The 13026-nt window shown below is 40.3% G+C and overlaps 1 protein-coding gene across 1 annotated transcript; it reads left to right on the top strand.

Annotated features, from left to right (window-relative positions):
• The first annotated feature begins 780 nt into the window (after nt 1–780).
• LOC117526129 (fatty acid-binding protein, intestinal-like) lies at nt 781–11848 on the top strand. The gene is made up of 4 exons (XM_034188157.1): nt 781–1094; nt 1217–1389; nt 5743–5850; nt 11719–11848. The coding sequence occupies exons 1-4, from the start codon at nt 1028–1030 to the stop codon at nt 11770–11772; spliced, it is 402 nt and encodes a 133-aa protein (XP_034044048.1). The 5' UTR covers nt 781–1027; the 3' UTR covers nt 11773–11848.
• The last annotated feature ends 1178 nt before the right edge of the window (nt 11849–13026 follow it).

Below are 13026 nucleotides of genomic sequence, written 5' to 3'. Positions count from 1 at the left end.
GAGACGGTGGCACTAACAAAAAGACAGGAGGCAGAGCTGGAGGTGGCAAAGCTGAAGAGCTGAAGGGACAGCTCAGGTGGGACAGTTTGGAGACAAAGTCAGGGAGGTGAGATTGAGATGGTGTGGACATGTGCAGAGAAGGGACCCAGGGTATATAGGGAGAAGGATGCCGAGGATGGAGCCATTTTTGAGAACTGCCTACTTGACACCATACAGCAGCACACTGTTTGTATTTCTTAATGATTGATGTTAACGAACTCCAAGACATATTCCATGACTTGGAAATGTTCATTTATTGTGTTATGTATGTGATGATTTAGTCCTCTTATTATGTCCACCAAAGCCATAATAAAATCATCGGAGTTTATTTATTTATTTGTCTGTCTGTTCGCAGGATTATGTCAAAACTGCTTCACGGATTCTCACCAAATTTGCACCACAGATAGATATTAGGTCATGGAAGACTCTACTGAATTTTGGAGGTGATCTGGATCCGCATTGGTGGACAGAATAAATTGGTCCCCGTCTAAACATTTTTGGAATGTGTTGCAGGCATTAAATGCAAGAATGAAATGAATTTGGCCACATAAAACATAAAATATCTTGGGTTCATACGGTGAAATAGAAGTCAAAGTAAACATAATTATTACTGCATTTTTTTTTTCTAAATTTGCATTTTCCATATCATCTGAGCTATTTCTGATTTGGATCTGTATGAATGACTGCATGCTGCAGTGCACCTCTAAATGCATTATTATTACTATTACTATTATTATTATGAGTGAACAAAGACAGCCTCCCTGTGCAAATACACATGCAGGTACAACCAATGAGAGCCATCAGACCACAGCAGTGCTCAAAGAGGTGCAGCTGTGTACACTGCCGTTAAAAAAATGTGAGCTTTAAACAGCCACATCAGCGTTCAGATAGATGGCCAGATAAACTGGGTGGGCAGGTTTAAAAAGGTGCAGCTTGCGCTTTGATTGAGACACTCTTCACAGCACAGCGATCCACCCTCACAGGCACCATGACCTTCAACGGCCACTGGAAAATAGATCGCAGTGAGAACTATGAGAAGTTCATGGAAAAATTGGGTGAGTAACAAACTGCAATGTGCGCTGGAAAGACAAAGCACAAAGAAATCACATCGTTATTTTAACCTGTATAAACTCTCAAATGAATAAATGACGTGTGAGCTTGGTGTGTGTTTTAACAGGGGTTACCATGGTTAAAAGGAAGGTGGCTGCTGTCGACAACCTCAAGATAACCATCGAACAGACCGGAGAAAACTTTCATATCAAGGAGAGCAGCACCTTCCGCACGCTGGAACTGGACTTCACCCTCGGGGTCACCTTTGACTACAGCCTTGCAGATGGAACTGAACTATCAGTAAGGACTCCAGCACTGTACTCTTAAAAGGGTTGCATTCTGCAAAATTGACTGACTCTTTTATTCCCTTTTTACTATTAAATATGGTTGAGGTTTCATGTTAAATATCCTCAAAGTCTCCCAGTTCTACGTCTGTGCATGAACGAACTGAAACAACTCTGCCGTAAGCAAAAATTATTCCTGAGACAGCACATGTGAGACATCTGTAACGTATGTCACAGTAATCTTTGCAATGCTTTTTGTAGATATTCTGCTGGCAAACAAAGGGATAAACAGCAGCGATCACATAAGTTTGAAAAACTGTCAGAGAACTTAATTTTTCTTTTCCTAAAACATGATCAGAGTTTGGTTTTTTTTTTTATTAATGAAAAACAGCTCATCTTATATTTACCCAGCTTAACAGAGTGTTTCACTGATGGACTGTCCCCCCTCCCCAGTTAAAAATGTTCAGACTTTCATATGAAACATCCTGAAAGTACTTTAATTCCAAATCTGTTTTTGCAGAAAGTCCTCTGCTTGAAGAGTTTGGCCTGAAACAAATCGTTTTAGACTTCTGTAACATATGCCACAGTAGTCCATATCCGGACCCTTGATCGCTCTGTGTGATCATACACCCACTGAGTTGGTTTACTCTCTTTGTGACACACCTGTATAGTCTGGGGGAGAGTGATAGAGGCTCTGGCCCAATTCAGGGTCTGCACCCTTCTAATGTCTGTGTCGTATGAAGCTCTTCAGGTTTCAACTCTTAAGACATCAGGACAAACTGTCCAAATAACAATGTAACTCATGGAGCATTTTACTGTTGTGTCACTACATTTACCTGCCCCTACCTCTTGTTGCCTGCCAACCTTGACAGCTGCACACACCAAGCAAGCATAGTGGGCGTAACCCATCATTTAGTTGTCACTTTTTCAGTACTTCATCCTTTACTCACAAGTATTACTTATTTACGATTGTATACAAGTAAGTTGCCCATAAGGACAAGGAGCACAACTGTAAGTTAATTTTTGGCTGTCAGCTCATCTTATTTTTGCTCAATGTTAACTTCTTAAATGAATAAACCGTTGAGACCTGACCACACATTTGAGCTGCTTTTGTCGCCATCTAGTGGGCGATGTGAGCATATCAGGGCTTCCGTACATTTCCTACTTGAAACACAATATTCAGTAAAAAAGACAGGCATAAATGTCAGAAAGGCATGATTTTTTTTGACAGGCAGAGCTTTGACTTCCCAGTATTAATGTATAAAATTTTTGATTTTCAGAGTTTTACAGTTCTTGAGTTTTAGGACATGGAAGGTTTTGCTATACAGACAGATGGAAGGACAGCAGTTTCAATTCAGAAGCACAACTCAGTTGTGTACTATATGAAGCCACAAAGTGTCCAACTGTTGTGTCTTGAAAAGATTTTGCGCATTGACTCATCGGATTGTTTGGGCTGTGAAAGGTCCACCCACTGTATCTTTCACAAGCAGACTTTGAAATGGGACAGCCTAGTCATGCTACTTATGACATAAATGGCTGACAATTGCAGCCTTGAATTGAAGTGGGACACAGCCAGAGACATACCTCATCTTTTTGGAGAGTGGGAGTGGCAAATAGCAGCTCCCTTCCATTTAAAGCAACAGTCGCAGAAAATGTTTGTTTATTAGATACATAAACATGTTTGTGTATGTGTGTTTCTTTTTGATGGATCACCTCAGTGCCTATGGGGTATTTTGTTTTTGTTTACTATTATGTATATATACAAGGTCTGTCAAAAAAGTATAGGTCCTTTTTATTTTTTTTCAAAAACTATATGGATTTCAATCAATCTCAAGGAGATTTTTTTAATGAAAGACGTGTGGGCAGATTGCAGCGTCGGCTCACAGCCGCCGCGACGCTCCGCCACAGGAAAAATACCTCCATTGGAAGCCTTAAGGACAAGTTGGAACATGTCCAGCTGTTAAACAATTTCTCATATACTCACTCCACTGAAAGCCATCAAAAGCCGCCTGGATTTTACAAATGGTTATCAACACGGAGGTGTTTTTCCTGTGCCGCCGCACCGCGTCGGCTGCGTCCCGACGCGTGGACCCGTCCGCACGTCTTTCATTAAAAAAATCTCCTTTAACAGTGGAATATCCGGATAAAATGCTGAAACCGACTTCTTCTGAAACTTCTCTGTTCTCTCACAACGTCCTGGATCAACAGAGCCTGAAATGTGGAGGTTTTCAGCTTGAAACAGGCTGACGACGGCGCCTGAGAGCACGGCACCGTGGGAAGTCCCTAAAGCGACAGTATCACCTCAAAATCTCTCATCAGCTGTTAAAATTTTCACCTAAAACCAGCTTAATTTTTTGAACCGTGTTCACGTCGATGTGTCTCACAGGTTTAGAAAAAATTTTGATCAAACAAAGCGCCAGTCTCTCAGCAACTTCTCAGACAAAGGAATTCTGACGAGGGGCTGGACGACTCCTCCCACAAGGACTGCTCACAGGCGAATGACGTCACCGACAGGCGTGGAAAAACTCACGCATGCGCACGAGGGTTCAAGCATATCTGACATAAAAACATATGAATGAAATCCATAAACAACCCCTGGCAAAAATTATGGAATCACCGGCCTCAGAGGATGTTCATTCAGTTGTTTAATTTTGTAGAAAAAAAGCAGATCACAGACATGACACAAAACTAAAGTCATTTCAAATGGCAACTTTCTGGCTTTAAGAAACACTATAAGAAATCAAGAAAAAAAAGATTGTGGCAGTCAGTAACGGTTACTTTTTTAGACCAAGCAGAGGAAAAAAATATGGAATCACTCAATTCTGAGGAAAAAATTATGGAATCACCCTGTAAATTTTCATCCCCCAAATTAACACCTGCATCAAATCAGATCTGCTCATTGACATTGACCCTATACCATGACATTGACCCTTTGTGTCTTTTTGCAAGGAATGTTTTTGCAGTTTTTGCTCTATGGCAAGATGCATTATCATCTTGAAAAATGATTTCATCATCCCCAAACATCCTTTCAATTGTCCAAAATATCAACATAAACTTGTGCATTTATTGATGATGTAATGACCCATCTCCCCAGTGCCTTTACCTGACATGCAGCCCCATATCATCAATGACTGTGGAAATTTACATGTTCTCTTCAGGCAGTCATCTTTAAAAATCTCATTGGAAAGGCACCAAACAAAAGTTCCAGCATCATCACCTTGCCCAATGCAGATTCGAGATTCATCACTGAATATGACTTTCATCCAGTCATCCACAGTCCACAATTGCTTTTCCTTAGCCCATTGTAACCTTGTTTTTTTCTGTTTAGGTGTTAATGATGCCTTTCGTTTAGCTTTTCTGTATGTAAATCCCATTTCCTTTAGGCGGTTTCTTACAGTTCGGTCACAGACGTTGACTCCAGTTTCCTCCCATTCGTTCCTCATTTGTTTTGTTGTACATTTTTCGATTTTTGAGACATATTGCTTTAAGTTTTCTGTCTTGACGCTTTGATGTCTTCCTTGGTCTACCAGTATGTTTGCCTTTAACAACCTTCCCATGTTGTTTGTATTTGGTCCAGAGTTTATACACAGCTGACTGTGAACAACCAACATCTTTTGCAACATTGCATGATGATTTACTCTCTTTTAAGAGTTTGATAATCCACTCCTTTGTTTCAATTGACATCTCTCGTGTTGGAGCCATGATTCATGTCAGTCCACTTGGTGCAACAGCTCTCCAAGGTGTGTTCACTCCTTTTTAGGTGCAGACTAATGAGCAGATCTGATATGATGCAGGTGTTAGTTTTGGGGATGAAAATTTACAGGGTGATTCCATAATTTTTTCCTCAGAATTGAGTGATTCCATATTTTTTTTCCTCTGCTTGGTCTAAAAAAGTAACCGTTACTGACTGCCACAATCTTTTTTTCTTGATTTCTTATAGTGTTTCTTAAAGCCAGAAAGTTGCCATTTGAAATGACTTTAGTTTTGTGTCATGTCTGTGATCTGCTTTTTTTTCTACAAAATTAAACAACTGAATGAACATCCTTCGAGGCCGGTGATTCCATAATTTTTGCCAGGGGTTGTAGTTTTTGAAAAAAATAAAAAGGACCTATACTTTATTGACAGACCTTGTGTATATATATATATATATATAAAGAAAGGCTGTTATCATACTGAAATCCTACATTCAAATTGGCCTCAATTACAAAATATTCTTAGCAATTTTATGTCAACTTTGTTATTCAAAAATATTTTGCAATTTGCTGGAGATTGCATTCACTTTTCACAATGTTTCAACAGCACAGTTGCCTTTGCCCTTTTGCAGAACATTTTCTATCTTTCATGTTACATTTCCTATTTCACCCCATAGGGCTCATGGACATTCGAAGGAGACATGATGAAAGGAATTTTCTTTAGAAAGGATAACGGAAAACAACTGACAACGACCAGAGTCGTCCAAGGAAATGAACTTATACAGGTACACACTCAGTTTGCACTGTCATCAAATAGGAGACCAAAAAGCATGTAAACTATCATTCTCTCAAAGTTCAACAAAAATATAAATGCAACACTTTTGTTAAATTGTTAAATTTGTTAAAATCTGTCTTACCTAGTACTTCACCTTAATTCAATCAATCAATTCAATCAATTTTTTTATATAGCGCCAAATCACAACAAACAGTTGCCCCAAGGCGCTTTATATTGTAAGGCAAGGCCATACAATAATTATGTAAAACCCCAATGGTCAAAACGACCCCCTGTGAGCAAGCACTTGGCTACAGTGGGAAGGAAAAACTCCCTTTTAACAGGAAGAAACCTCCAGCAGAACCAGGCTCAGGGAGGGGCAGTCTTCTGCTGGGACTGGTTGGGGCTGAGGGAGAGAACCAGGAAAAAGACATGCTGTGGAGGGGAGCAGAGATCGATCACTAATGATTAAATGCAGAGTGGTGCATACAGAGCAAAAAGAGAAAGAAACAATGCATCATGGGAACCCCCCAGCAGTCTACGTCTATAGCAGCATAACTAAGGGATGGTTCAGGGTCACCTGATCCAGCCCTAACTATAAGCTTTAGCAAAAAGGAAAGTTTTAAGCCTAATCTTAAAAGTAGAGAGGGTATCTGTCTCCCTGATCTGAATTGGGAGCTGGTTCCACAGGAGAGGAGCCTGAAAGCTGAAGGCTCTGCCTCCCATTCTACTCTTACAAACCCTAGGAACTACAAGTAAGCCTGCAGTCTGAGAGCGAAGCGCTCTATTGGGGTGATATGGTACTACGAGGTCCCTAAGATAAGATGGGACCTGATTATTCAAAACCTTATAAGTAAGAAGAAGAATTTTAAATTCTATTCTAGAATTAACAGGAAGCCAATGAAGTGAGGCCAATATGGGTGAGATATGCTCTCTCCTTCTAGTCCCCGTCAGTACTCTAGCTGCAGCATTTTGAATTAGCTGAAGGCTTTTTAGGGAACTTTTAGGACAACCTGATAATAATGAATTACAATAGTCCAGCCTAGAGGAAATAAATGCATGAATTAGTTTTTCAGCATCACTCTGAGACAAGACCATTCTGATTTTAGAGATATTGCGTAAATGCAAAAAAGCAGTCCTACATATTTGTTTAATATGCGCTTTGAATGACATATCCTGATCAAAAATGACTCCAAGATTTCTCACAGTATTACTAGAGGTCAGGGTAATGCCATCCAGAGTAAGGATCTGGTTAGACACCATGTTTCTAAGATTTGTGGGGCCAAGTACAATAACTTCAGTCTTATCTGAGTTTAAAAGCAGGAAATTAGAAGTCATCCATGTCTTTATGTCTGTAAGACAATCCTGCAGTTTAGCTAATTGGTGTGTGTCCTCTGGCTTCATGGATAGATAAAGCTGGGTATCATCTGCATAACAATGAAAATTTAAGCAATACCGTCTAATAATACTGCCTAAGGGAAGCATGTATAAAGTGAATAAAATTGGTCCTAGCACAGAACCTTGTGGAACTCCATAATTAACTTTAGTCTGTGAAGAAGATTCCCCATTTACATGAACAAATTGTAATCTATTAGACAAATATGATTCAAACCACCGCAGCGCAGTGCCTTTAATACCTATGGCATGCTCTAATCTCTGTAATAAAATTTTATGGTCAACAGTATCAAAAGCAGCACTGAGGTCTAACAGAACAAGCACAGAGATGAGTCCACTGTCCGAGGCCATAAGAAGATCATTTGTAACCTTCACTAATGCTGTTTCTGTACTATGATGAATTCTAAAACCTGACTGAAACTCTTCAAATAGACCATTCCTCTGCAGATGATCAGTTAGCTGTTTTACAACTACCCTTTCAAGAATTTTTGAGAGAAAAGGAAGGTTGGAGATTGGCCTATAATTAGCTAAGATAGCTGGGTCAAGTGATGGCTTTTTAAGTAATGGTTTAATTACTGCCACCTTAAAAGCCTGTGGTACATAGCCAACTAACAAAGATAGATTGATCATATTTAAGATCGAAGCATTAAATAATGGTAGGGCTTCCTTCAGCAGCCTGGTAGGAATGGGGTCTAATAAACATGTTGATGGTTTGGATGAAGTAACTAATGAAAATAACTCAGACAGAACAATCGGAGAGAAAGAGTCTAACCAAATACCGGCATCACTGAAAGCAGCCAAAGATAACGATACGTCTTTGGGATGGTTATGAGTAATTTTTTCTCTAATAGTTAAAATTTTGTTAGCAAAGAAAGTCATGAAGTCATTACTAGTTAAAGTTAATGGAATACTCAGCTCAATAGAGCTCTGACTCTTTGTCAGCCTGGCTACAGTGCTGAAAAGAAACCTGGGGTTGTTCTTATTTTCTTCAATTAGTGATGAGTAGAAAGATGTCCTAGCTTTACGGAGGGCTTTTTTTTATAGAGCAACAGACTCTTTTTCCAGGCTAAGTGAAGATCTTCTAAATTAGTGAGACGCCATTTCCTCTCCAACTTACGGGTTATCTGCTTTAAGCTACGAGTTTGTGAGTTATACCACGGAGTCAGGCACTTCTGATTTAAAGCTCTCTTTTTCAGAGGAGCTACAGCATCCAAAGTTGTCTTCAATGAGGATGTAAAACTATTGACGAGATACTCTATCTCACTTACAGAGTTTAGGTAGCTACTCTGCACTGTGTTGGTATGTGGCATTAGAGAACATAAAGAAGGAATCATATCCTTAAACCTAGTTACAGCGCTTTCTGAAAGACTTCTAGTGTAATGAAACTTATTCCCCACTGCTGGGTAGTCCATCAGAGTAAATGTAAATGTTATTAAGAAATGATCAGACAGAAGGGAGTTTTCAGGGAATACTGTTAAGTCTTCTATTTCCATACCATAAGTCAGAACAAGATCTAAGATATGATTAAAGTGGTGGGTGGACTCATTTACTTTTTGAGCAAAGCCAATAGAGTCTGATAATAGATTAAATGCAGTGTTGAGGCTGTCATTCTCAGCATCTGTGTGGATGTTAAAATCGCCCACTATAATTATCTTATCTGAGCTAAGCACTAAGTCAGACAAAAGGTCTGAAAATTCACAGAGAAACTCACAGTAACGACCAGGTGGACGATAGATAATACCAAATAAAACTGGTTTTTGGGACTTCCAATTTGGATGGACAAGACTAAGAGTCAAGCTTTCAAATGAATTAAAGCTCTGTCTGGGTTTTTGATTAATTAATAAGCTGGAATGGAAGATTGCTGCTAATCCTCCGCCCCGGCCCGTGCTATGAGCATTCTGACAGTTAGTGTGACTCGGGGGTGTTGACTCATTTAAACTAACATATTCATCCTGCTGTAACCAGGTTTCTGTAAGGCAGAATAAATCAATATGTTGATCAATTATTATATCATTTACCAACAGGGACTTAGAAGAGAGAGACCTAATGTTTAATAGACCACATTTAACTGTTTTAGTCTGTGGTGCAGTTGAAGGTGCTATATTATTTTTTCTTTTTGAATTTTTATGCTTAAATAGATTTTTGCTGGTTATTGGTAGTCTGGGAGCAGACACCGTCTCTACGGGGATGGGGTAATGAGGGGATGGCAGGGGGAGAGAAGCTGCAGAGAGGTGTGTAAGACTACAACTCTGCTTCCTGGTCCCAACCCTGGATAGTCACGGTTTGGAGGATTTAAGAAAATTGGCCAGATTTCTAGAAATGAGAGCTGCTCCATCCAAAGTGGGATGGATGCCGTCTCTCCTAACAAGACCAGGTTTTCCCCAGAAGCTTTGCCAATTATCTATGAAGCCCACCTCATTTTTTGGACACCACTCAGACAGCCAGCAATTCAAGGAGAACATGCGGCTAAACATGTCACTCCCGGTCTGATTGGGGAGGGGCCCAGAGAAAACTACAGAGTCCGACATTGTTTTTGCAAAGTTACACACCGATTTAATGTTAATTTTAGTGACCTCCGATTGGCGTAACCGGGTGTCATTACTGCCGACGTGAATTACAATCTTACCAAATTTACGCTTAGCCTTAGCCAGCAGTTTCAAATTTCCTTCAATGTCGCCTGCTCTGGCCCCCGGAAGACAATTGACTATGGTTGCTGGTGTCGCTAACTTCACATTTCTCAAAACAGAGTCGCCAATAACCAGAGTTTGATCCTCTGTGGGTGTGTCGTCGAGTGGGGAGAAACGGTTAGAGATGTGAACGGGTTGGCGGTGTACACGGGGCTTCTGTTTAGGGCTACGCTTCCTCCTCACAGTCACCCAGTCGGCCTGCTTTCCCGGCTGCTCGGGATCTGCCAGGGGGTAACTAACGGCGGCTAAGCTACCTTGGTCCGCACCGACTACAGGGGCCTGGCTAGCTGTAGAATTTTCCACGGTGCGGAGCCGAGTCTCCAATTCGCCCAGCCTGGCCTCCAAAGCTACGAATAAGCTACACTTATTACAAGTACCGTTACTGCTAAAGGAGGCCGAGGAATAACTAAACATTTCACACCCAGAGCAGAAAAGTGCGGGAGAGACAGGAGAAGCCGCCATGCTAAATCGGCTAAGAGCTAGTAGCTACGCTAAGCTAGCGGATTCCTAAAAACACGCAAAGTGAATAATGTGTAAATAATTCAAGATAACCCATCCACCTGACAGGTGTGGCATATCAACATGCTGATTAAACAGCATGATTATGCACAGATGCACCATGCACTGGTTATTTAAAGGTCATTCTAAACCAGGGGTCACCAACCCTGTTCCTGGAGGGCACCTGCCCTGCATGTTTTCCACATCTACCTACTCAAGTCACACCTGATTTTTTTTTAAAACTGGTGTTTTCCAGCTCTTGATTGGCTGAGCACACCTGATAGACTTAATTGCCTAGGAGAGAGTTAGATAACATGCAGGGCAGGTGCCCTCCAGGAACAGGGTTGGTGACCCCTGTTCTAAAACCTGCAGTTGATCTTGACTGAATTTGATGTAGATGCCGGATAGGGCTTTACTGGACTGGCATGGTGACACTTGGACTGCATTTGTGGGACTGGTTGGAAAGGACATAGGAGGCAGCTTATCGTCATGACATAAAATTTGGTTAACAGGCAATGGCTCTGGTAGACTTTCTTGCAGTCAGCATGCTAACCGTGACACCTGTTGCATTGTGTTGTGTGATAAAACTGCACATGTTAGAATTACTTTTTACTGTGACCAGTTCAAGGCACATCAGTACAATAATCATGCTGTGTAATCTGCATATTGATATACCACACCTACCAGGGGGATAGATTAACTTGGCAACAGTCAAGTACTCACTGACATTAAATATTAACAAATTTGTGAGCAAAATATTAGACAAATTAGCATTTTGTGTGCATCGACAAAGTCTTTGTTTTACTTCATTGGATGAAAAATCAATCAATCAATTCAATTTTTTTATATAGCGCCAAATCACAACAAACAGTTGCCCCAAGGCGCTTTATATTGTAAGGCAAGGCCATACAATAATTATGTAAAACCCCAACGGTCAAAACGACCCCCTGTGAGCAAGCACTTGGCTACAGTGGGAAGGAAAAACTCCCTTTTAACAGGAAGAAACCTCCAGCAGAACCAGGCTCAGGGAGGGGCAGTCTTCTGCTGGGACTGGTTGGGGCTGAGGGAGAGAACCAGGAAAAAGACAGAAGAAAAATAAGAATATAAACAAAAGTGTTGCATTTATACTGCAGTAATGGAGGTGACATTACAGATAAGAGCTCATCATAAAGTAATATAACCCTTTGTTCAATATTTTCTAATTATTCATTAAGGTGCAGAGATCCAGCGTTAATGCAGTGATGATTTAATGTCAACTTTTGTTAATGCAGTGATGATTTAATGTCAACTTTTTCCAACAGAGCTACAACTACGAGGATGTGGATGCAAAGAGGATTTTCAAGAAAGTAAACTGAACCACAAAACTGTGAAGGATGTTTATACCGAAGTGCACTGCTTATTAAAGCCTGTTTTGATATTTGCAGTAATAAAGATCTGTTCTCATTTTTGCCCCTTGCTTTCGTGTTTTTTCCCCTTTTTGTGTAGGTTTTATGATCAGTTGTGTCTGAGATGTGTAAGAAGACAAACAGCAGAAATAACTTCAGCGTGATCCAATAATTTATTCAACAATGAATAAAAATAAATATATTATCTACAAAAATATAAAGTGTAGACAGATTTTACATGTTTCTTTAAACTGATTTGGACTCACACAAGTCATGAAGCATATAGTGAAGCACCGACAAACTCAACCCAAATCACACACGATGACATCAACATTCAGACAAACGGATCCTGCAGTGGACATACACTTCAGGATCAGAAGCCATAAGAATTGTAATAAATCCTACAAAGGTCCAGCAAAGTTCTTGATATTTGCTAGACTTAAACTTCAGTCTGTGTACAGTCATTCCCCAAAGTTTCCATTATCTTGGCCACTTTGCATAAAACTCATATTCTTTCAAATTTATGCTCCAAATGGTATGATTTGTTGGTAAAATAGGACTAGAGACAAATGGATTTATTGCAATTTTATGGGTTCTGTTTTTTTGGAGGTAACCCTGTACAAGCCTGTAAATCATTACAGAAAACCGGTGACAGGATGTGGAACTTTTCATGTGTTCCAAGTCCAGGAAAGTTCTGTGCACCTTTTAGCACAAAAAGAGATCAACCGTGACGTTACGTAAGAGACATGGTCATTGAGAGTCACTGAGCTTCTGGAGCAGTGGTTCCCAACCACTTTCCATCCATTAAAGGGGACATATTGTGTAATATCTGTTTTTAAAAACCTTGCATTTCCAGATAGCATGTGCAAAGTATCACAATTCCATGACTGGAAACCAGAAATTATCTCCTGAAAACTTCTGTGATGTAGTGCATATCTGGACATGCCCAAGAGACACGCCCTCTCTGACAGGACGGAGGGCGTGGCAGTCTGCAGCTGTTTTCCATTTGAAGCATCAACCACAGAACTAGTTGTTTCTTAAAGCTCACATGAAAATAAAAATCACACTTATTTGTGATAAACAAAATGTAAAACAACTGCAACTCATGGATGGCAGGCGCTGGGTTCTTGCAGAGTTTTGGAAACGTTCAAAAATTTTGAAGAACCGTAAACTATTCCGACATTAACTACAGTTTTAAAAAAAATGAGTGGCCATGCAAGGAAA

The sequence above is a fragment of the Thalassophryne amazonica genome, chromosome 15 (assembly GCF_902500255.1).
Source record: "Thalassophryne amazonica chromosome 15, fThaAma1.1, whole genome shotgun sequence".
In the NCBI taxonomy this organism is placed as follows: domain Eukaryota; kingdom Metazoa; phylum Chordata; class Actinopteri; order Batrachoidiformes; family Batrachoididae; genus Thalassophryne; species Thalassophryne amazonica.
The sequence above is the reverse complement of the archived record's forward strand: the minus strand, read 5'-3'. Positions and strand labels throughout refer to the sequence as shown.